The sequence below is a fragment of the Hippocampus zosterae genome, chromosome 6 (genome assembly GCF_025434085.1).
Source record: "Hippocampus zosterae strain Florida chromosome 6, ASM2543408v3, whole genome shotgun sequence".
In the NCBI taxonomy this organism is placed as follows: Eukaryota; Metazoa; Chordata; class Actinopteri; order Syngnathiformes; family Syngnathidae; genus Hippocampus; species Hippocampus zosterae.
In genome coordinates this window covers 9,175,827-9,199,807 of record NC_067456.1, presented here as the reverse complement: position 1 = coordinate 9,199,807, position 23,981 = coordinate 9,175,827, and the positions used below count along the sequence as shown (strand labels likewise).

Below are 23,981 nucleotides of genomic sequence, written 5' to 3'. Positions count from 1 at the left end.
GTCCATTTTAGTCATTAAATTCAAACCAAATCCCAACGGTGTCCTTAAATATTTTCTCTTCCAGAGGACTCTTCTTGATTACAAATTATTTCATAGTCAGGTGCATCGCAGTATATTTGCGTATAGTGTAGAATTGAATTGATTTCATTCTATTAATTTTTTTGTATTACTGTATATGATTACACCCTGAACTGGTTGCCAACCAACTGCAGGACACACAAAGACATGCGACCATTCACACTCACAGTGAGGGATAATATAGAATGTCCAATTAACCTACTATGCATGTTTTGGGAAAGTGGGAGGAAACTGAAGTACTGTACCTGCAGAAAAGCTACGCAGGCATAAGGAGAAATTGCAAACTCTCCAATTAAAATAATTAATTAAGCGCTGGCACCATTTTGAACTTGGTCTCAAAATTTGAACTTGGTCTCAAAAATATACATGGGCCACAGAAAACGGCATCGAAAAAAGAAAACATTTGTGAGAGTAAAAAGTACAGTCAGAAAGTAAGTAGTACGGAGTTTGATGGAGGAGGACAATTTGCACCAGTGCGCCCTCAATAGCCGAAGTGAAAAGAAGCAGACTGCGCAAGTGTACTTGTTTCTAGCGAGTGCATTAATGTATGGTTTATTCTTAGTTTGTCAACTTCTAACGTCATCAAGAAGGGAAAAAAACTCAAATTTTGGTGATGTTTTGGATTCATTTAATTTTCGTGTGTAGGAGAACAGAATTGTTCCTATGACATGGCAAGACTTAAAAAAAAACCTTTTACAGCTTGTCTTGGTTGTGCTGTGTTTAATTAGTAATCCCCACTTCTTGGTTCTATCGCACAGCACCATGGGTGCCATGAACTGGGTTCGGATGATGCCCGCTGCTGTAACTTGGATTTTGTGTGGGCCTCTGCACTGAACGTCAGTGTGGCTAAAAAGAGCACACACATGGCCACCACCAGGATGATCTTCAACAGTCTGGACATATTGGTTGATCTCTAAGGGCAATATATGCGGGACAGATCTCAGTATTATACGATCCAGTACATCAGTGGACACAAGGATCACAAAAACACATTTAGTCAGGGATGAGAACGAGAGAAAAAAAATCTCGTTGATCTAGGAGGGGGCGGGGGCCTCAAACTTGGACGCTGCTAATGCCAAACACATAAGGCACATTAAATGACGTAAACATGCACGGATGACATTTTGCGCTGGACGGGTTTACACTTAATTTGTCACTAGTCATTTCTGTCCGAAAAAAAAAACAGAAATTTGCCGATTGTTGTAAAACTCTCATCCCTGATTACGTAACATTCTCGTGTGGAATGCAAGCAGCGGCTGATGTTTGCTCACCTTTTCGCTCCACAGATCGAAGCTGAAGCAGTTTGTTGGAATTGTCGGAAAAGCAATCAGCTGTAAAACTGGCGGTAAACACTTAAATACTTCTTTCATGTTGACCTAAAACTCTTGTTTGGGAAGGGTGACCATTTTTCTTATGATGATGAAGTGACTAATAATGTGTTTGATCAAGTAACTGGTTCAGACCTCAAATTCCCCCCACCCTTCCTCATTGTCTTACACAGCGGCCATTTTGTCAGATCGTATCAGATTTTATCTTCTTAACACATTATCTTATCATCATAAGAAAAATGGTCACCCTTCCCAAACAAAATGGCCGCTGTGACTAAACAATCCTCGAGAAATGGAGTGGAAAAGTACCACCAGGTGTGTAATGATTTTATTACTTTGTACATATGAGGAAAATGTATGGGATTAAGTGACTGGAATGTATTTTTTAAGATGAAAAGAGTTTACGCCTGAGAATGACGAATGCCTTTGCTGACTGCACATGTAGGTTTCCTAAACACGTTCTAAGAGACTTGTGATAGTAATTAATGCTAAAAACAATAACAGCACACGAGAACAGCAGTGGATTCTTGCATTCTGTAACCAGGTGAACCTTACTTAGATGCTTGTAGTGAAGGCTTCCTTGTTTAACAAATGTAGCACTGTCACTTTAAGAGCCACACTAGATCAAAACACGCGGGAAGATATGCAGCGTGTGAGAATCAGACCAGAAAGGGTGACATGCACGTAAAGGAGGGTAGTCGCTGAACTGTGCCCACTGCTTGTCCCAACTTGATACACCCATGATCGTCCTCGTAACCCTGGCGATATTCAGGTAATTGGTAACTAGTTTATCATGACGCATGTTAGGTGTTAATTTTGGACAGATGAGTACCGGTAATTAGTTGAATGGTATTTGTAGAGCACAATATCTGGAGTGGTTTGGTTTGGAGTTTGAAATCTACCACTAGTGAGTCGTGTGAACAGCTGTACAGCGTAAGTATTCGCAATGTTATAAGATGTAAATATGTTTTTTTTTTTACTGAAATTATATGAACTGTGTTATCTGTTCTTCAGAGGGGAGATCATTTGTGTTTGTCCACGTGCTTTGTACACACCCAACACACCGGAACATATCGAGTAAGTGTGGATGCATCTCAAAACATTGGGTTGTAATGATTATTTGTTCTGCACTAAGAAGTATTGTGGTTTGGAAATAATGTGTTTTTATTTCTGTTTCCCTATTAAGCAAGCCACTGCTGTTGTCTATTGTGGCGAAATTGTCTGTAATCTGTTAAATGATGTTCTTTGATCTCTTAGATCCCTTTTCGACCTTTTAAAATTCAGTTAACATCTCAGTCTTTCATCTTAATGCTGAACAATTTTTCATTGTTCAGTCGGGAATAAAGCCCACCTAAAAATTATTTTGTGTCCAGTCCAGTCTTTCCAAAGACCCGGCCGGCTACAATTTGTATGAAGGGGGGCAACACGACTAAAAAAATATACATATAGATATGTATATGTATATTTTAAATGGCCATCTGAAATGGTCACAGCTGCACAAAACTGTGTTGATGTTTATGATGACGTTCTCTGGCCATGCACACTCACACTATGGCAAGTAGGGTGGGACACTGTTGGAAGCCGCGGACTGGGCTCGAATGATGCCCTGCGGTGGGGTAAACCTCTCATTCACTCCCAAAGACGTTTATAAACGTCTTTTCAGACTTGGTCCAGAATTGGCTGGTACTGAATGAGTTAAATAACTCGGGTTGATGAAGCACAATGTTTGAGAAAGGTGAGAATTTATTTTTCTGAAGATGATTCATTGACTATTGATGATGAGTTGACTATTAATGTCTTTGACCAAGCAACCGGTTGAGACATGTTTATCATGCCTCAAATATTTTGTCTTTTATCCCTGAAGATCAGCAAGCTGTGCAGAAGCTCGATAATGATCATTTTAATCATGTGCGCTGAAGTTGGGAAACATCTAAAACATGCAGGATGTTGGCCCTCAAGAACCGATTTGATTCGCTCACACACACACACACATCATTTCAGCTAATATAGTGTGAGTACAAGTTACCGGTATATAGTGAACTACGTTATGGATCATCTTGCACGAAGTTTGGATTCAAGGATTCTGATGTCAACATCGACATACAGTATCCACCTCACGTGAGTCGGGCAGCGCCAATACTTCTGTGCACTCGAGAATGTGGCATTTGCAGAATGCACCATATTCATGTGTTCTCCTTTTTTTTTGTTTGTTTTTTTTTTTGTTTGTTTGGGGGGGGACATTATACCTATGTTGTGTAAAGGCTTTGAAATGGAATGTATTCACAGATGCATCAGCCAGATGTCTTGATGTCGGTCAAAGAGTGTCTCACCGTGAGCCGTGAGTCACCTTTTTTCTGTTTGACCCCAACAAAATGGTTTTGGGAGAACCAGAAATGTCGGAGATAGTGTCTTCTATTTAAGGGTATTGTTTGTGTCTCCTCAGCTCTTTTTGTTGATCTGGAAGCCGATTTTCATGCTTGTGTGCCCGTAGTCATCTGTAAAGAAAAGAAGAGGTGCGTGGCCCAGCCAACTCTTTAAATCACCATTTTTCCAACAATCAAAAATTCACTAATGGGCATCAACTTTACTGTGAATTTCAGCAAGAATATGAGACAGTCGTGTCAAGCGAATGACTGCACAATGTCATTCAGCCATTTTTTTTTCCTCACAGTGGTCTCCTCTGCAAAGTAAGTGCAGGAAATGAAAATGCGTTCCAAACCACCTCTTATCTAGCCACCCTAGCCAACCAGGAGCATCTCCTCCCCCCACTGGTTCTTGGACTTCGGCGTTGGGCTAAGGTAAAGCTCGCTACCGTTGAACTCTTTCCAAAATCAAAGAGCTAAATGATCCCACGTCTTACTTTTGTATTTGTTGTAGATCTGTCAAATCGACCGTGCGGACGAGGGTGGGCTCCCTCCATATGTCTTTGCGCTCATGGTCATCTACTTTTTACAACAGCGCAAAGAGCCTCTCTTGCCATCATATCTGAATCAAGCGGTTTGTAGTTCATTTGGGGCTAGGTTAGCTTTTCAAACCTGATTTTTAACGGTGGTCTGTTATGTTTTTAGATCAAGACTTTTTCACTGAGCAAGCTTTCAGACTTCAACTTCACATGTGTGGAGGATGGACACTTGCACTGGACTTGCACCTCTTCCGCCAAAGATGCACCGCAGCCGCCAGAGGGCTCATCCATGAAGGGAAAGGTAAACATTCACAGTAGAACTACGTCAAGCGAGTCTGCCTTTTTGCGCACATGAGTTCGCAGCCTTTGGTCACTGCCCAAAGTGCTTCATTGTGCTCAGTTCGTAACTTACAAGCATCATATTTCGGTAACTTGTCAACCGTGGACCCCCTTGAATGAAGTTTCCTTTACCTTTTAGGTTCCACTGGTTTTCCAGAACCCTCACCCCCCCGTGGAGATCGGCTTTCTCTGGGTCGAAATGCTCCGCTTCTATTCCCTGGAGTTCAACATGGCCGACAACGTTGTCAGCGTACGGACCGGCGCCGTCCTCTCCCGAGAGTTAAAAGACTGGCCCAAGAAACGCATCGCCGTGGAGGGTAATAAGCAGAATGTCGGATTTTGAGTGTGAGCACGTGAGCACCAAACTCATGCATATTTCTGTTGCTTGTAGACCCTTTTGCTGTCAAGAGAAATGTGGCCCGCTCTGTTAACAGCCAGCAAATGTATGACTACATCCTGCATTGCCTCAAAACAACATACAGGTACTTTGCACTGCCCCTCAACACGCCGGCAGCCAATCACAAGATGGCAGCACGAAGTGCAAAGGACTCGTGTGAGGGGAAAGAGTTGAGTCAGCTGAGCATTGGGTCCCAAAGTCAACGTGAAGAAAACGGCCCCGAAGACTCTGATTGCATCATTGAGGAAGAGGATGAAATTGAGGAAGGCAGCGACTCTGAAGGGGAGAAGGAAAAGGCGGACTTGGGGAAGAGCAGCTTCTCTGAGGAAGAGGAGGACGAAGATGCCGAGGCGCGAGGCAGACGTCACTTGGACAGCTTCACCACGGAGGACGAGGAGATTTTCCCCGTGGACGAGATCTCGGGGGAGGAGCTTTTGTCTGATGAGGAACCTCCAGATTTGGACACCCCGGGGTCGAATGATGATGAAGAGGAGGAAGAACTGGCACCCGCTGTCGCCTCACATCCGCGCTTACCCGACACCGTCGAAAATGAGCTCCCGGAAAATAAACACCACATGCCGACTGCAAAGTCGTATCAGTTCAGCAAGCATGCGTTCACGAGAGGAAAGGTGAGTTTTTTATTCCCATCAATCATCATTATAGTGGATGTAAAGACTACACGCCCTTTTTCAAATATCAGGTTTTTGTGATATAAAATTTCATTCATTCCTTTAAAAAAGAGCGACCGAGACGTTATTTCAAAGCAACTCAATTAGGGGGGGAAAAAAACAACTCCAATATTTCCCTCTCATCCGTCCGTCCCAGTCGCACACGGTTGTGTGCAGCTTGTGCAAGCGCGATGGCCATTTGAAGAAAGATTGTCCAGAGGATTTCAAGAAGGTGGAGTTGCGGCCTTTGCCCCCAATGACACCGGACTTTCTCAACGTGCTTGACCAAGTCTGCGAGCAGTGTTTTGGTGAGTTACCCTTGACATACTGTATCATTGATATTGTTTGAGGCACAAGTGTGGAAACATAAGCGGTTGCTTCCGCGAGCGTCGTCATTCCGATCGTTGCATTTGACATGACAGTCACAGACGTATTGACTGGACCGAACTGTTATCTACTTTGTACTACTTTTTTATCAGCTGCCAGTCCAAAATAATGAAACGGATTAAAAATCAAAGCACATCGAATGTTGGTTGTTGTTTCCAGTGGACTTTGCGCCCGATGACTTGGAAATGGCCGTCAGAGAACGCATCCTGCAAGATCTCGAGACCTTTGTCAGGCGTCAGTTCCCTGGTGAAGTAAAACCTCAATCACTCTTTTGAATTTCTGTGATGTACTACGAACCTGTCCTTGAAGTCACGGTGGGATGACTTGAATTATTTCTGCCTTTATTGTGTGGCCAGGTGCACGGCTGCAGCTCTTTGGATCTTCCAAAAATGGTTTTGGCTTCAGGCAGAGTGACCTTGACATCTGCATGGTGCGAGAGGGCCAGGACAACATCGACGTATGTCATCTTATTGTCATATTTCAAAGGCGTGCTTGTAAAACCGTTTTATTGGCTGAAACTGTATGAAAATTTCACATCATGATTGTAATGACCTTAATTGTCACTGAAAATATAAACGAAAAAAGAATATATATATTTAATATGTAGATATATTAACCCTTTGAGAGACAGTGGTTACTACAGTGGACATCTTATCATGTTATCAGGTTGCAGGGTGCATGAAAGGGTTAAAAACATGGGGGGGGGTGCGATGTTTTGATGCTACTGTGTTTATGGGTTCATCACTCGTTTTAGTATCTCAGGCTGCAAAAATATGACTTTGCTTCCAATTTTTTTCTCCCCAGGATGTTGACTGCATCAATATAATTGAGCGCCTTGCAAAGCTTCTGAGGAAACACCCTGGTAAAAAGCATTTGATTCCTCATTCAAGTTGTACATGCTAATGTATTGCGGATTTTTTTTTCCTTCTCTCTCCTCAAAGATTTGAGGAACATCCTGCCAATTACTACAGCCAAAGTCCCCATTGTGAAGTTCTACCATGTCCGCACTGGTCTGGAGGGGGACATAAGCCTTTACAATCGACTGGTAGGAAGTTCACGGCAATTTGTTTCCGATTCAAGTGTCTATAACACACAATTAAAGGTTTGCTTTCCAACCGCAGGCTTTGCACAACACGCGGCTGCTGGCGTTATACGCCGCCATTGACAGGAGGGTGAAGATCCTCTGTTATGTCATGAAGGTGTTTGCCAAGGTCTGTATGTCACACACCACGAGCTGTCTTTGAAATGTTGCTCCTTTTGCGTAATCCAGTCGCTGTTCCAATTGCAGATTTGTGACATTGGCGATGCCTCGCGCGGCAGTCTCTCGTCTTACGCCTACACCCTGATGGTTCTCTTTTTCCTCCAGCAGAGGGATCCACCTCTTATACCCGTGTTACAGGAGGTACATTTGAACAAAATTCTGAATGTTGTATTTTGTGTTCCCGCCAAAATGACGCTCCTCCTATCCGAAGTGCATATCTGGCCAGACAGAAGATCGAATAGTCTTTTGGGAATTGTAATTTACTTTAGTATGGTGACATTTTTTTTCTCTTTTGCGCTCAACAAATTATCCAGACAAAAATAATAAATACACCAACTAAACTAAAAACAAATTGTTTTTGAAATGATAAAACAATTGTTACCCCACTGGTTAAAACTAACTGAAAAAAAAGAGTTAAAGCAAAATAAAAGCTAATCGTAGTGAAAAATCCAGAACTATAACCTTGGTCTGCGCTTCGACCTTGGAAACAAACTCGAATGAAGCTGGCACACTTTTAGAATATTAATAATTTGATTATGTTTGTTAAATTTAGAGTTAACAGTTAGAAGCCAGTCTTTTTTTCAAGTAATTGATCACGATCTACCACCATAGCTAGCAATTAGAGCCCAAATTTTTGAGTGAAAAAAAAAATCACATCTATGCGCTGACTCATATGTTGTAAAACCTGTTGTGTGTTTTGCAGCTTTACGATGGTGACAACAAGCCCGAGGTCATCGCGGATGGCTGGAATGTGTATTTCTTTGATGATTTAAAAACACTGGTCGGTACCTTGCGTACACTTTGATTGTGTCCCTGTCGTATTGCGCCAACGTACTCAATCTTTGCTTGACTCGCAGCCCAGTCGGTGGCCGCAGTACGGAACGAACACTGAGACGGTGGGGGAACTGTGGCTCGGCCTCCTTCGCTTCTACACGGAGGACTTTGACTTTAAAGAGCATGTGGTGTGCACCCGTCAGAAAGCCCGTCTCACCACCTTCAACAAGCAGTGGACGTCCAAATACATCGTCATTGAAGGTCAGTCGGTGCCGCGGACGTTCGCGGGAGCGGATACGGGTTTGACTTCGACGGCACCATTTTGAGTTCATTCAATGAGATGAACAGCCTTTTAATGTTGAAGTTTCAGCCAACTTGATATTTCACCTCGAAGGCACGGGACAAACTCGCAAGGCTTTGAAAACGTGTTTTCCATTGTCTTCCTCTGCAATTTCAAAATGTTTTTGTTCAAAATTATTTATTTGCAATTGCACTGTATTTTGATTGTGTGCTCAAAATGCCGTTTCTCTTTTCGCACTGCAGATCCGTTTGACCTCAGTCACAATCTTGGTGCTGGTCTGTCCAGGAAAAGTAAGGTCATTTTAACTGATTATCATGTTTTGTTGATGTGACCTCTCAGATATGTCTCCGCTGCCACATTTGTTCTTTATTTTCATTGTTACAGTGACCAATTTCATCATGAAGGCTTTCATCAACGGCAGAACTGTGTTTGGCACCCCCGTGACGGCGTTCCCTCCCGAGTACCCCCGTCAGATGGTTGGTATTTGCCATTTCAACCTCCTGGTGTTCATGTGCCGTTATTGTCAAAATATGATCGTGATCTGACCGCGCATGAGTTGTACAGCCTGATACGAGGCCGTTTTGTCACCAGTTGGATTCCTTAGTCCCAGACCAGCTTTTTAGTTTCATTAATAGTCTTTGTTAAAGGCTTCGAAGAAAGTCATTTATGTTTCATTATTGTTCCGGGTAACAAAACCACATTTATTTTTAGTTTTTGTTCAGTTCGGTTACAGGAAATGTCAAAAGAAGTTTACAAAATTGATTTGCCCACCTGCTAAGTTAAACTTCTTGTCTTAACTTTGTGATTCATCTGCACAATTGCCCAGGAGTACTTTTTTGACCCCCAAGTCCTCACCGAGGGAGAAGTGGCCCCCAACGACCGCTGCTGTCGCATCTGTGGCAAGATCGGTCACTTTATGAAAGACTGCCCAATGCGCCGGAAGTGAGTATCGTCGGCCACAGGCTCGAAAGTGAAAGGACCGGGTACACAAGTGGGGTGATTTTTAAATTTGTATTTTTTTGCATCACACAGATCCAGGCACAGGCACGACTCTGAGAGAAGGCCGGACGGCATGCGTGAGCGAGTGGACACGGGGGAGGACCTGCCGAGCAGACACAAAAGTGAACACTGGAGGTGGCGTGACGCTGCGGAGCCGCGCTGCTGCTTCCTGTGTGGGTCCAGCGCTCACATCAAGAAGGACTGTCAGCTCTACAGAGGTTCACCACGTCTTTTTGTCTTTTACGGGATCATGCACCTTCTTTCATGCTACACAGAAACACATACTCCCAAGTCACGGGAACTATATTACAATTCAGTATGGCGCCCTCAAGTGGACAAAAATAACACCAGCGACTCACATGCAAGTTTTAATGTTTGATTTTGCAAAATCCACGACTCACTGAAAGAATACTTGACTGCAAAAAATATTAGATATCTCCATGTCCGCCTCTTGCTTCTCCAGTTGGAGAGCCTTAACCTTTTTCTATTTTGTCTGATAGGAAATACGAAAATGGAAAACTTCCCTTCGCCCTCAGCAGGCCTCGTGAGGAATTTTAGAGAGAAACAAGTATGAATTTAGTTTAAAGTCCGTGAGTGAGATACACATTTTTGGACATTGTTTTTACGACTCTGTTGAATTTCCCTTCCCCAGAATTCACCATTAAATGATGAGAACAAAAGGCATCAACATGTGACGCTAAGTCCACAAGCAGGTATGTCTGTTGTCTATTTCAGATTCTGAATGTTGGTAACATTCGTTTTTACCGGCCGCAGCAAAATGAGTCACAAAAATGAGGTTTTGGCATGATCAAAAAAATAATAATCTCAGCTCTCCGTTGAGATAACAAGCATGGAGCTACGCTACTCGAAGACATTGTGTTAATCATAAATAAAAACAAAACACAGTGACTTGCAAATCATGTTCAAGCTATGTTTAATCAACACAACGTCCCAACTTCAGTGACATTTTTCCCCACGTAAAAATATTTATATTGATAATGATTGTGCAACCCAAAAGTAAAATTGAGAAAGTTCTGTTTTATTTTCCTCATCCATGCGCATTGGCTCGAGGGGAAAGAACATGCCTCAAATAACAGAAGTGTTGCAATAACACGGTGTGCGGTTTTAGTTTTGAGCGGTGTTTTTCAAAAATGTACTCTTGCTTGTGGTTCAGGCAGTTTAGCGACCCGCAGTTTAGGTCGCGCCAGTCACAGGAAGAGCCCGGTGGAGTGAGCGGCAGCTGCACAGACCCTTAAGGTTCAACTTGTGTCCAGACAGACGGCGACCCGCCCCGGAAACCATGTCAGTCTGAACAGGGGTCTGTCGGGCTGACACCAAGGAGCCCATTTAAAAGCCAAAGCCAGGACGCCTTGACTTGAAGCCATCTTGGGCCTTTTTAAAGTTTTTATTTTAATTTTTTCTTCCCCTCCCCACATCCCCCCACCCCCTTTTTTAAATGTTGATTTTAACAACACCTGCAACAATGGTTGGATCATCTATCTTTGATATTCAGTTAGTTGTATAAAAAAAAAACTGGTGAAATAGGAAGCCAACTAGAGCTTGTTCTGGCCAATGAAAGCATGAATTGTTGATTTCTATTAATTTTGTACTGTTCTGAAAGTGTTTGACATGAGCTTGCTTGATTTCTGTATCTCTATTTATATTGATGTTTCAATGGTGAAACGACCTTAACTTTTACCTGGCCACATTTATTCTTTTAATTTATATTATTTTAATATTTTAAATTTGATTTGTCCTTTGCACTGATATCCACAAGCCCATTTCCCAACTGCTTTAAAAGTTGCTAACAAGTAGCTTCCTCTGTGTAGATGTGTGTATATATTTTAGGATCATTGTTTCATTTTAAGAGACTGCTGGTCCACTTTTTTTATAAACAAAACTGGCAGACCCAGACCGTCCTCACCCTTTTGGAGCAAGCTATCACAAGCCAATAAAAATGGTTGAGATGGACGTAATGATGCTAAAGGCCTACATTTAGAGAGTAATACGGTGAAGAGACATCTATTTGACTGCCACGGATCGGTAGCTGCACTGCGAGGGGGGGTCATGATCCTCTATTTCTGTTGCTGCTAGATGTTTAAAAAAGAAAAAAAATGCTCGTGACTCATAGACGCTCTCGCTTTATTGCAGTCGTGACGTAAGGTTGAATTTTATTAAAGAATGTTGTTGATATTGTAAACTTTCGGTTGTTTTGGAAGACTGCAGCCTTACGGTTTCTTTTTTGTGTCCAATTTTGACTGATTGATGTTCAGTGTGCCGGATATGGCTTTGCAGTCCATTTTAGTCATTAAATTCAAACCAAATCCCAATGGTGTCCTTAAATATTTTCTCTTCCAGAGGACTCTTCTTGATTACAAATCATTTCATAGTCAGGTGCATCGCAGTACATTTGCATATAGTGTAGAATTGAATTGATTTCATTCTATTTATTTTTTTGTATTACTGTATATGATTACACCCTGAACTGGTTGCCAACCAACTGTAGGACACAAAGACAAGCAACCATTCACACTCACAGTGAGGGATGATATAGAATGTTCAATTGACCTACTATGCATGTTTTGGGAAAGTGGGAGGAAACTAAAGTACTGCAGAAAAGCCACGCAGGCATAAGGAGAAATTGCAAACTCTCCAATTAAAAAAATTAAGAGGTCGCACTATTTTGAACTTGGTCTCAAAAATAAACATGGGTCACAGAAAACGGCATCGAAAAAAGTTCAAAACATTTGTGAGAGTAAAAAGTACAGTCAGAAAATAAGTAGTACGGAGTTTGATGGAGGAGGACAATTTGCAGCAGTGCGCCCTCAATAGCCGAAGTGAAAAGCAGACTGCGCAAGTGTATTTGTTTCTAGCGAGTGCATTAATTTATAGTCTATTCTTAGTTTGTCAACTTCGCGTCATCAAGAAGGGAAAAAAACCCTCAAATTTGGGTGATGTTTTGGATTCATTTTATTTTGTGTGTGTAGGAGAACAGAGTTGTTCCTATGACATGGCAAGACTTAAAAAGAACTTTTACAGCTTGTCTTGGTTGTGCTGTGTTTAATTAGTAATCCCCACATCTTGGTTCTATCATCACGTTCAAGTCACAGCACTATGGGTGGCATGAACTGCGTCCGGATGATGCCCGCTGCTGTAATTTGAATTTTGTGTGGGCCTCTGCGCTGAACGTCAGTGTGGCTAAAAAGAGCACACACATGGCCACCACCAGGATGATCTTCAACAGTCTGGACATATTGGTTAATCTCTAAGGGCAATATATGAGGGACGGATCTCAGTATGATACGATCCAGTACATCAGTGGACACATCTATCACAAAAACACATTAAGTCAGAGATGAGAACGAGAGAAAAAAATCTACTCATTGACCTGGGACGGGGGACTCAAACTTGGACGCTGCTAATGCCAAACACATAAGGCACAATAAATGAGGTAAACATGCACGGGTGACATTTTGCGCTGGACGGATTTGCACTTAATTTGTTAAAAGTCATTTCTCTCCGAAAAAAAACAGACATTTGCCGATCGTTGTAAAACTCTCATCCCCGATTACGTAAAATTCTCGTGTAGAATGCAAGCAGCGGTTTGCTCACCTTTTCGCTCCACAGATCGAAGCTGAAGCAGTTTGTTGGAATTGTCGGAAAAGCAATCTGCTGTAAAACTGGCGGTAAACACTTAAATACTTCTTTCATGTTGACCCTAAAACTTATGTTTGGGAAGGGTGACCATTTTTCTTATGATGATGAAGTGACTAATAATGTGTTTGATCAAGTGACTGGTTCAGACCTCAAATTCCCCCCACTCTTCCTCATTGTCTTGCACAGCGGCCATTTTGTCAGATCGTATCAGATTTTATCTTCTTAACACATTATCTTATCATCATAAGAAAAATGGTCACCCTTCCCAAACAAAATGGCCGCTGTGACTAAACAATCCTCGAGAAATGGAGTGGAAAAGTACCACCAGGTGTGTAATGATTTTATTACTTTGTACATATGAGGAAAATGTATGGGATTAAGTGACTGGAATGTATTTTTTAAGATGAAAAGAGTTTACGCCTGAGAATGACGAATGCCTTTGCTGACTGCACATGTAGGTTTCCTAAACACGTTCTAAGAGACTTGTGATAGTAATTAATGCTAAGAACAATAACAGCACACAAGAACAGCAGTGGATTCTTGCATTCTGTAACCAGGTGAACCTTACTTAGATGCTTGTAGTGAAGGCTTCCTTGTTTAACAAATGTAGCACTGTCACTTTAAGAGCCACGCTAGATCAAAACACGCGGGAAGATATGCAGCGTCTAAGAATCAGACCAGAAAGGGTGACATGCACGTAAAGGAGGGTAGTCGCTGAACTGTGCCCACTGCTTGTCCCAACTTGATACACCCATGATCGTCCTCGTAACCCTGGCGATATTCAGGTAATTGGTAACTAGTTATCATGACGCATGTTAGGTGTTAATTTTGGACAGATGAGTAATTAGTTGAACGGTATTTGTAGAGCACAATATCTGGAGTGGTTTGGTTTGGAGTTTGAAATCTAGCACTAGTGAGTCGTGTGAACAGCTGTACAGCGTAAGTGTTCGCAATGTTCTAAGATGTAAATATGTTTTTTTTGACTGTGAAATTATATGAACTGTGTTATCTGTTCTTTAGAGGGGAGATCATTTGTGTTTGTCCACGTGCTTTGTACACACCCAACACACCGGAACATATCGAGTAAGTGTGGATGCATCTCAAAACATTGGGTTGTAATGATTATTTGTTCTGCACTAAGAACTATTGTGGCTTGGAAATAATGTGTTTTTATTTGTTTCCCTATTAAGCAAGCCACTGCTGTTGTCTATTGTGGCGTAATTGTCTGTAATCTGTTAAATGATGTTCTTTGATCTCTTAGATCCCTTTTCGACCTCTTTTAAAATTCAGTTAACATCTCAGTCTTTCATCTTAATGCTGAACAATTTTTCATTGTTCAGTCGGGAATAAAGCCCACCTAAAAATTATTTTGTATCCAGTCCAGTCTTTCCAAAGACCCGGCTACAATTCGTATGAAGGGGGGCAACACGACTAAAAAAATATACATATAGATATGTATATGTATATTTTAAATGGCCATCTGAAATGGTCACAGCTGCACAAAACCGTGTTGATGTTTATGATGACGTTCTCTGGCCATGCACACTCACATTATGGCAAGTAGGGTGGGACACTGTTGGAAGCCGTGGACTGGGCTCGAATGATGCCCTGGGGTGGGGTAAACCTCTCATTCACTCCCAAAGACGTTTTTAAACGTCTTTTCAGACTTGGTCCAGAATTGGCTGGTACTGAATGAGTTAAATAACTCGGGTTGATGAAGCACAATGTTTGAGAAAGGTGAGAATTTATTTTTCTGAAGATGATTCATTGACTATTGATGATGAGTTGACCATTAATGTGTTTGACCAAGCAACCGATTGAGACATGTTTATCATGCCTCAAATATTTTGTCTTTTATCCCTGAAGATCAGCAAGCTGTGCAGAAGCTCGATAATGATCATTTTAATCATGTGCGCTGAAGTTGGGAAACATCTAAAACATGCAGGATAGTGGCCCTCAAGAACCGATTTGATTCGCTCACACACACACACATCATTTCAGCTAATATAGTGTGAGTACAAGTTACCGGTATATAGTGAACTACGTTTTTGCACGGCGTTTCAAATTCTTGTGCAAAGGAAAAGTCTTTGGACACGCCTGCTCTGAAATATATTAAAACGGCAAAAAGAAAAATATATAATTTGGCAGACTTTTTTTTTTGTGACCCAAAGGGGATATTTGCAACTGACCATAATCATATCAAAGTAAATTTGCTTGCTGAAACACATTAATATTCCAGTAATCAACCTAGGAACAACAAATACTATTCACCAGAAGTATTAAGTCAACATGAAAAGAGGAACAAAAGGGTTACCGTCATAGGTACAGTATATTTTCCAAATCCATTTTTGGTTTGAATTAAGGGGAAAATAATTTTGATATTCCTCGAAAGCAAGAATGGGGATTTTTTTTTTCTCCCGATCGGGAACAACTTGTGCATTATACACTCAATACATTTGGATAATTTTCAGTCATGGCAATTTGTGAGTTGGATGATTTTGAGTTTTAGAGTTCCTCTGAGGGTCAAAAGTTTTGACTTGCCTGGCAGGGCTAATCAAATGCTAATCAAATGTGCAAAGCGTAGCATTGCCCACTGTTGCGTCGAAGAAAGGTCCAAATGACTACAATTCGTAAAATGATAATGCTTTTAATGGAGGGCATCTAGAGGGAAAAAAAAACAACAAAAACGATCCAGTACTGATATGAACAAAGGGAGCATGGGTGACTAAATTGCACAAAATACAGAATTACCGAATAGAGATGACTATTTTGCGTAACATTAAGGGTCCTTTGTATGAGAGGGGCAACGCATTTGGGACAAGGTGATTAAACGTGCATGTTTATTTGAAAGCACAAAAAAAAAGTTATTACTTTGGAGTTTAAAGATCTCCCATAAATAGAATTTATTTCTGGATAACATGGAGTATATTCTCTTCTGCTTCAGGAAACTCAAGTGTCTCCGTGTTAAAACAATACTTTCTTTACACTTCAGTATATTCAAAATAAAATAAGGCAGCTTACATTTTGCCGCAGTCTTGTCTGTGTGAAAAGAGTGAACTCTCTTTCTCTCTATAAGCACTCGTTTTATGAGAACCAGGGCAGCATGCGCTGTGGAACCTGTTCCGGTCAACTGATGGAACCTCCAGGTCGAGACATGGCCAACATGGTCCGGTTTGTGGAGAAAATGATGGCAGGTGGACGGGTTCAGTATCGCGGTGTTTTGTCACACGTTGAACAGGGGCAACCGGCAGGAGGGTGGCAAAAAAAATGCTAACAATGGGAGCTTTGATCATTTCATGAGTTTGCATAGCAAACTGTACATAGCTAGCTAGTGCTGCCACAATGTAAAGCCACAAACGACAATATACACATTTACAAATTTACAAAAGGAGGAACCCGTGCGAAACAAAAAGGAGTCACCGTTGAGGCAGTCGCCTGGCTGCGCCATGCCAAGTCTGGAGATGGAAATGGGAATAGAGAGCGTTTTGGAGCGCAGAAGTATGCGTTCCAGAGCACCGTCGCGTCACCGACAGTTAATATCCTCAGAGACCCTCCTTGCTTGAATTGGCGCAAGAGAGATGTAAACAATTTGATAGGTCGTCAATAGTGCGTGGGTGTCCTTGTTAGGGGCTTTTGGGCTGCATAAATTCATCTGTCCTTCAAGTCTAGACGCTCGTACGCCTCTTTACACACCGTTGGCACTGATCTTGCTCTTCTGGGACACTTCGGTTGCTGCTTTAGCCTGCCAGAGAAATGACAAAAAGTTTTGCTTTTGATTTTATTTATTTTTTTGTAGATTTGTCACGGCAGAGTTGTTAGATACAGCACTGGTATCAGATAACTTATATTGTGGCTGTTCATGGATATACATACAGGTAATGCAATGGAAAAATTCTCTTGAATTGAGTTTTAAAATTCCATTACACTTTCCCCAAATAAATTGGGAAGACAAACTGATGGGATATGTGAATTAAGTACTTAACTCACTTATCTACAGTACAGCCATAATGTTTTTATAGCGTTTAGAGACTGTGGAGTTAAACAAAGTAACTTAAACTTGAGCGTGAGTGCAGGTGATGGCGACAGCTCTATAAATAGCAGCTATTTAGAGATCACTGATCAAAGTTTCTATTCAGGAATTTTCATGTGCGCGTGTGCTTTTGTTAGACCGGTAGGCTGAACGTTAAGGTTCCCAGCAACCTCAAAATTATACATTGGCCGTTTTAGTTTTGCTTTTTTTTTTTAAATGACGAGATACGACTCATCCAAAATAACAAATGTGGTTTAAAGAGGTCCGGATGTTATTTGTGAAAGACCAAAGCCCGGAAAGGCTAATAGGATGAGAAAACCCAGTCTGCTAATCCTTGCTTCATCGCTTTCTCTTCCATCCGAATCGTGCTCACACATTGCAGTAGAAGAGATTTTAAGAACCTAAATGACGCCTTGTTAATGATGCCAAAGGAGAGTAAGCGAGTTTGCATCCGTTTAAGGTGCCTGGTCAATTTACTCACTGCTCTCACATGTTCTCAAACTGTTCTCCAACAATTTTTTTATTCGTATAACTCATTAGTAAAGAGTACCACATTTTTCTGCTTACCTGGAGGACTTCAGCGGGAGTTAAAGGTTTGTCTGAGATAATGGGAGCCTTGTTCCTTATCTCCTCTGCCTGCAACACAAAGATGGTACCACTTTTCACTAAGCATCTTAGAATTGGTTCTGAATACATTCAACCTTAGTGGAACAATACTAGAAATAATAAAAGTTAATAATACTCTCGGTTGATAAACCGATGAGAGTTATTTCAATGACAAGATTGTAGTCATGCCCGCGTATTTTAACAGGATGAGTCTTGAACTTTACATTAAGGCTTACCATATTTTCCACACTATAAGGCGCACCTAAAAGCATTCCATTTTCTCAAAAGTCGACAGAGCGCCTTGTCATCCAATGCGCCTTATATGTGGATCAATATTCTGATTTCTTGGACGCAGTATTTAAAAGGTTCTGTAAAGCACTTTGTTCCAGCTGCAGTGGTTGTGAAAGCACGATATAAGTAAAGCTGTTTTGTATTGTATGCATAGCTCCATCTAGTGGATGCATAATGCAACCACAGCCACTATTGTAGCTTATATTCAATGTCCCTTATAATGCAGTGCATCCCATATATGAAAACAGTTTAAAAATAAGCCATTCATTTAATGTGCGCCTTATACTCCGGCGCACCTTATAGTGTGGAAAATACGGTACTTTTCGTAACTGGAGAACAAGTTTTCCTGTCTTTGAGAAAGCAGAACATTTTGAGACAACTCAAAACAGGATCAGGATGGGAAAGGTCATGTCATGGTGGCAACAATGATTCCAAAATGAACTCGATAGCGTTTGCGTAGGAACTGATTTGAACTGCCCTCTATCCAGTTGACCTTATCCTAATGTTGTTGTGTGTTGTAGGAAAGTACGGACCGGCCTATCTTTGATGATGAGCGCAGGGTCCGACAGCCGGTCTGAGCTGACTAAGGTCCCATTTGCGCCATTCTCCACTGGAGTGGTTTTCTGTGAAAATAGCAGCCAGAAAAAAATCATGTCATCTCCAAGCCATGGTGAGTTTTGACGATGAGCATCAACGCCGTAGAATTCCAAACACCGTGTGACACCATTTCGCTTACGATTTGACATTTTGGAACCCAAACTAGTTGCAGAAGATCGGCAACTCATGAAAACTTTGTGATGTGACTGAATAGTTTAGTTACGTTCGGCGGCGTCACGAGGTGTGCAGCCGGGCTTAACACTGTAGCTCGAACCTCAAGTTTGGGTACAGGCGGGATGACCGGGGCCTTGGGTTTGATGTCAGTCAGGTACATGGCTCTGGAGAGCAGCAGCAGGGATGGAGGAACGTTCTCATTCAAGTGGAGGTCCAGCCACTGGATTTAGGGAGACGGGTATTAACAGTCTGGTTAATGTACAACCTCATTTAGCACATGCACTGGGGTCTAAACTCCTAAGGGCCTTAACTCCTACAAAATCTGGAGCTGACCAACAGTTGCAGGAACCATTATGCCTTTTCGTGACACTTTCGGAGCAAAGTATAATGGGAAAAGTACAAGAAGCTCCACAGGAGGGTTGCAGTAAATTAAGTAAATTCTGGTGGTATCCACGTATGCTACTTTTGATTTTAGTCCGTTTCTGATTGTTTACCTGTTGCAGTTGCAGACGGAGCTGATCTGTGGTAAGACCGAGAGATCTCATTCCACGGCTGCGACAAGCCGCTTGAAGCTCCGACACACTCATTGCTGATACGCCCTCTGCTGCAATCATCTGCACAAAAAGAAAAATGTTAAATCTCTTTCAGACGTGAGGAAGAGGTGAGCAACATACCCAAAACTGATTTACTTTTTTCGATGTTACACAGACCGTTGAACATTTTGTATAAATTGGTTTGCCGTGGCATCGAACAGCGCAATCGACTGCATAGATGGCTGTTGAGTATTACTTTCACAAGGCTTCTTACACAGAGTGAAAATCTTACTTAGTAAGAATAAGAAAATCGTTATTCGTCTCACAATGGAGAAATTCCCAATTTACAGCAGCAAAGGTATGAAAGTGCTTCAATGCAATTGCCTGGAGCATAAAGACATCCATTAGAGAGCGGTAATGTTGGGGAACAGCTATTGCATAAAAATCATTCATCCGCTCACCTCGTCGTCTGACTTGATGGTCCTTAGTTGCAACATCAGCTGGAATCGCAACAAGTTGTTGGTGCCGATGGGCTGCAGCTCCAGCAGTTTGCACAGGGCCACCAGCTGGGGGCGCTCCAGGTGCTCCAGCGTCAGCTCGTCCTCAAACAGTTTTGAAAAGCGGACGATGTCCTTGGTGGTGGGGTGCTCGCCGGTGCCCCGGACCTGACACGGGACGCATGGATGTTCATGTGAAATGAGATGGACCAGCACATTCCGACCTGGTGGGTGCTTACTGGTCAGTGGATGTTAAACAGCACTATGGCTCCAAGTGTTTTGGAAGTACTATTACAATCAATGCAAAACACTATATGGCTTCACATACAAACTAATGAAGGTTACTTGAAACTCATACGCGAGAACACAATTGAACTTACAAATGATGTTAGTCTTTTCTCGACGACGTACCTGCTGAACATAGCTGGAGAAGCGTTGAGTCTCATCCTGGCTCTGCGCCGTGGCCTTGTTCCTTCGAGCCATCTCAGCGATGGTCTCTTGGAGGAACTTGGCAAGTTCCAGCTTCGCGGCCAGGCCCTTCTTCTGCTTCTCCTCCTGCACAAGAGGAGAAGGTGGTGATATTATTCGCAGATTTTATTTTGTTTTTGGCAGCGAGCATCATCTACTTCAATACGCGTGTATCATAAAGAGGCTACAGTTCGCTTACAGTGACAATATGTGACACTATCATGGTTCATTACCGAAACACACACCACCTGTAGAGCAGATATGGCATCTGTAATGCTGAATATTAATAGCGGTGCTTCAATAGGAAAGTGTGGTTATAAGTATTCTACGCCACTACACTCTAAAGTATTCAAGGACTTTCTGATCACTATACATTGTGCACATTAGGGGGGAATTTGCTTCCTGTCAAAATTCCATTTGAATATGTTTTGAACTACAGAATTCAATTCAAACCTAATTTATTTAGATGCACCTGTACAGAGGCCTCCAAACATTAGATCAGGAAATAGAGTCAGACACTGTTTACACAATCATCCTAAAAATCAAGGCCACTTTAAAACATTACTGTCAGCATCTGCGGCTCTGTTTTGAAACTTTGAAAGGATCACTTATGACGTAATAAATAGCAGGCCGCGTCCTCAGAGGTCAGGACAGCTGCATAGCTAAGTCACTGAGGCACGCTCAGTCATAATCATAGGGGTGATGCTATGGACAAGAGATTAAAAATAAATGTGAGTGCGTACGACAATGAGCCAATAGCTTCCAAAATAAACGCAATCAGCTGGCTCTGAGGCCAGACACTCGCGTCTTATCTTGTATCTTATGTTACATAATCAGCAGTAAACGGTCGCTGAGGCCGTATGCGTATGCGTGTACATGTCAACATGCCTTTTTGGACTCTGTCTCGAAGGTGGAGGGCAACATTTCTGGGAAAAGCTTAAGGAAGACGGGAAGGAGGAACTCCATGAAGGGGACGATGATGAACACCATGAAGGGTACCAGACGGAAGAGGTCAGCGCATGTTCTCATCAGCTGTGAACACACACAACAAACACCAATGGTACTTTTTCTTGCAGCAACCACATCTTGCCGTGCGATAGTATGCAAGTTCGATGTGTAGTGCGATGAACCCCGCTGACCTTTTTCCGTTACGCCCAAGAAAATGTGTTTTCAAATAAGAAACTGTATTGAAACTGCGTTCAACTTTAGACAATGATGTCCGGCAGTATATTTTCTGCTTTGTTGTCTGAAACGGAGCAGGTGTTCGAATTTGGATAAATCAATCAAAAACCTCTCTCACCCTTCTCCTTTCCCTGCGTGTGAGGATCTGTCCGTGCAGCAGGCTCCACACCATCCTGCCCGCAACCGTGGTGTCAATACCGAGCAATCGGAAGCCATTATAGTAATGTTTCAGCTCGTCGACAATCCTCAGATAGAGAGCCTTCTTCACCAAGGACTTTTCCTGTGCCGTGGGCAGGGGCGCGACAGCAGCGGGCGCTACAGGTGTTGGAAGTGGCGTTTGTGGTTGGGCTACAACAGGTGCGGGGTCCTTCTTCTCGCCCAACTCCAAATTGTGAGGAGGGGCTGAGGTTTTCGTCTCCTCGTTTTTAATGTCTTGGCGCCAAACGACGGAACTGTGCAGAGCTCGGGCGAGTAGGGCGGAACTTTGGCTGCAGCCCAGATTGCGGTCTCTGTAACAGTGAGGGTGGCCGTAGCGGGAGTGCCTCAGAGGGTTTGTCGAGGAGGAGATGTTTCGTGGAGGTTCTAGGTGGAGGTGGGCTCTGGATGACAAAGAGGAGCAACTGTGCCGCTGGGATATCAAATACGATCCCCTGTGTGGACACCAAGAAAACTGAGCAGGTACGATGCAAACTGAAACCTTCAAAATTGTTATCATTTGGAGTTCAAACAAGACATTGGAAAATTACTTCTTGGGACACAAGCAGAGTACTGAACTTTTCAACTCGGTCTTAGGTGTCAAGTGCTAACGGGTTCATGAAAAAATGCCAAAACCTGAAGGGTGCAGCAGCGCAAACTTCATGTTCCATAATGACAGCAGATATTCAAATGCTTTGCCACGTTCTTCAACATTCACTGGATTTAAACTTTTCACACTCCCATGATCGACAAAGTGGGAATGTGCATTTACTTGTTGGCAAATTGATGAATTTGTAGACCAAATTCTTGAATGAATAGAAACTGTTAAACAATGGCATTGTCTACATTAAGACATAAAATATACATATATGTTCATAGACAGAAATATAAAGATAATAATCTCAGACAGATACGTAGAGATATAAGGTCAATCATTTTACTTGTATGTAATTACGCTATAACACTTACGTAACATCTTCCGACACGCATGTCATATACCTAAAATGATTAACTTGAGAGTGGGCAGCTTTCGACAGAATTTTTCCACCTTTGACTTGTACCGGTACATATTTATTTCCAACTAATAATTGGGACGGAAACACTTGAAACTATAACATGCAGCAACTCATAACGAATGAATTGAACATAAAAATCAGCTAAATACAATTACAATCCAAATCTGTGAATGATTTCGAATAAGAGGGAATGTGTCGACTGATAGCACAGGAGCAGCAACAAGCGGGTTCCTCCGATGTTTCTTCCCTTGTAAACAACGTGGAGGGCACTTGTTTTGTTTTGGGTTTCGCATTTTATTTGCGGTGAACCTCTTATTATAATTCTGTGACAGATAATGTAAAAATTATGGCGTGACGATTTGATCTCGGAACACATTACGGTGTATATATACTGTATATCTGGGGATTATAATGATTATTCTCAACGTACAAAATTAAAGCTCTTACCTGGATCGTGTAACAGCAAAAAGCACCTGGTGGCTGAAAACTGCCATTGCATGCGTAGATCACTTTGGAGGCAGGGACATGAGAGCAGTTTAGATGATTTATGTTAGATCCAATTACAATTCCCTGTTATCGAAGATCTTAACTATTAGTAAAACACGTGTATTTCGCACACGGCGGATTGTCAAGGGAATTTCTTGGTCGGCAAGCACGACTCGACATTATGACAAATGTGAGAAGCATGACATTAGAAACAGTTTCCACATGTCGACAAAAACGGTCTTGGATGAGATTGAATCAGCTTTAAAAATGCGCATTTAGGTTACAACAATTGTATAGCCACTAGTTAAAAATACACGTATAATTTCAAGATTAGTACACTCTTTATTAAGTAAGTCTTTGATGGACCGACGTACCACGGACTCCACGCTCAGGTCAACAAACGGCACTCGCAATGTTTTGGTAATTTTCCACTCACGTCACTTCAGACGTTAAACTGGTGTCTTGACGAGATCGAGTAGAAGTGTAAAGGTCATATGCCTTCGAGACCTCAGTCTACTTTAAACGCGCATAGTTCGAAGTCATGTTATATCCATCTGACACTTGCTACTATCCGTTTCTAGTCTTAGCCGATTAGCTTGTCACCGTAGCTAGCTAGAGCGAGTGAAATGGCGAGCCCACTAACCTCCAGCGTCAATGACCCAACTGTCGCTGCTGACTGTGTGTTTAAAGGCTTGATCGGTGCGACCTGAGAAATATGATCCATTCTCAACAAGCGGCCATTGTAAACAAGAACCACGATGTCAGAGGACCCAGTGGTGATAAATCCATTGGCGGTGGCAGAAGCAGATTCGACA

The 23,981-nt window shown here is 42.2% G+C and overlaps 2 protein-coding genes and 5 long non-coding RNA genes across 57 annotated transcripts in view; 4 read left to right on the top strand and 3 right to left on the bottom strand.

Annotated features, from left to right (window-relative positions):
- tut7 (terminal uridylyl transferase 7) overlaps positions 1-11,764 on the top strand; it is a 50,197-nt gene extending 38,433 nt beyond the window's left edge. For 26 of the 50 annotated variants that reach the window (XM_052067144.1, XM_052067142.1, XM_052067128.1 and 23 more), the window contains exons 20-29: positions 7,388-7,501; positions 8,064-8,141; positions 8,218-8,395; positions 8,678-8,725; positions 8,820-8,911; positions 9,262-9,377; positions 9,468-9,652; positions 9,935-10,002; positions 10,087-10,147; positions 10,609-11,764. In XM_052067144.1, coding sequence (XP_051923104.1) covers positions 7,388-7,501; positions 8,064-8,141; positions 8,218-8,395; positions 8,678-8,725; positions 8,820-8,911; positions 9,262-9,377; positions 9,468-9,652; positions 9,935-10,002; positions 10,087-10,147; positions 10,609-10,667 — 999 coding nt within the window. In that variant the 3' untranslated portion in view covers positions 10,668-11,764. Of the gene's footprint in view, positions 1-4,077; positions 4,205-4,283; positions 4,404-4,474; positions 4,610-4,786; positions 4,965-5,038; positions 5,674-5,869; positions 6,021-6,258; positions 6,346-6,455; positions 6,557-6,903; positions 6,962-7,040; positions 7,145-7,220; positions 7,311-7,387; positions 7,502-8,063; positions 8,142-8,217; positions 8,396-8,677; positions 8,726-8,819; positions 8,912-9,261; positions 9,378-9,467; positions 9,653-9,934; positions 10,003-10,086; positions 10,148-10,608 lie in introns of all 50 variants that reach the window. The other 24 variants (XM_052067127.1, XM_052067152.1, XM_052067149.1 and 21 more) reach the window with 14 other exon arrangements.
- LOC127601741 (uncharacterized) lies at positions 684-13,289 on the bottom strand. 2 transcript variants are annotated; one of them, XR_007962615.1, is made up of 3 exons: positions 13,240-13,289; positions 1,350-1,541; positions 684-991 (listed from the first exon to the last, which is right to left on the bottom strand). It is a non-coding gene; the product is annotated as an uncharacterized LOC127601741 (long non-coding RNA). The 2 variants fall into 2 exon arrangements; XR_007962614.1 differs by lacking the exon at positions 13,240-13,289 and having other exon boundaries at positions 1,350-1,591.
- On the top strand, positions 1,635-3,391 carry LOC127601745 (uncharacterized). Its single transcript, XR_007962621.1, has 3 exons — positions 1,635-1,721; positions 3,070-3,141; positions 3,271-3,391. It is a non-coding gene; the product is annotated as an uncharacterized LOC127601745 (long non-coding RNA).
- Positions 1,729-2,767, top strand: LOC127601747 (uncharacterized). Its single transcript, XR_007962623.1, has 3 exons — positions 1,729-2,178; positions 2,266-2,339; positions 2,421-2,767. It is a non-coding gene; the product is annotated as an uncharacterized LOC127601747 (long non-coding RNA).
- Positions 12,598-13,233, bottom strand: LOC127601743 (uncharacterized). Its single transcript, XR_007962619.1, has 2 exons — positions 13,047-13,233; positions 12,598-12,699 (listed from the first exon to the last, which is right to left on the bottom strand). It is a non-coding gene; the product is annotated as an uncharacterized LOC127601743 (long non-coding RNA).
- A 42-nt stretch (positions 13,290-13,331) lies between the features above and the next one.
- Positions 13,332-16,486, top strand: LOC127601744 (uncharacterized). The gene is made up of 3 exons (XR_007962620.1): positions 13,332-13,419; positions 14,757-14,828; positions 14,958-16,486. It is a non-coding gene; the product is annotated as an uncharacterized LOC127601744 (long non-coding RNA).
- letm2 (leucine zipper-EF-hand containing transmembrane protein 2) lies at positions 15,723-23,976 on the bottom strand. Its single transcript, XM_052067224.1, has 11 exons — positions 23,810-23,976; positions 23,128-23,189; positions 21,588-22,119; positions 21,176-21,319; positions 20,231-20,374; positions 19,784-19,987; positions 19,284-19,403; positions 18,890-19,009; positions 18,552-18,641; positions 17,689-17,757; positions 15,723-16,833 (listed from the first exon to the last, which is right to left on the bottom strand). Exons 2-11 carry the CDS (start codon positions 23,172-23,174, stop codon positions 16,777-16,779), a joined length of 1,527 nt encoding a protein of 508 aa, XP_051923184.1. The 5' UTR covers positions 23,175-23,189; positions 23,810-23,976; the 3' UTR covers positions 15,723-16,776.
- Between the last annotated feature and the right edge of the window lie 5 nt (positions 23,977-23,981).

Excerpts from the sequence above, each read along its gene's own strand:
- letm2 (XM_052067224.1), bottom strand. The coding sequence starts at position 23,174 with ATGGCAGTTTTCAGCCACCAGGTGCTTTTTGCTGTTACACGATCCAG. Across the intron at positions 19,988-20,230 it reads TCTCCAGCTATGTTCAGCAG|GTCCGGGGCACCGGCGAGCA; the intron begins GTACGTCGTCGA and ends GTCCCGTGTCAG. Across the intron at positions 16,834-17,688 it reads CTCCCGCTGAAGTCCTCCAG|GCTAAAGCAGCAACCGAAGT; the intron begins GTAAGCAGAAAA and ends TTTCTCTGGCAG.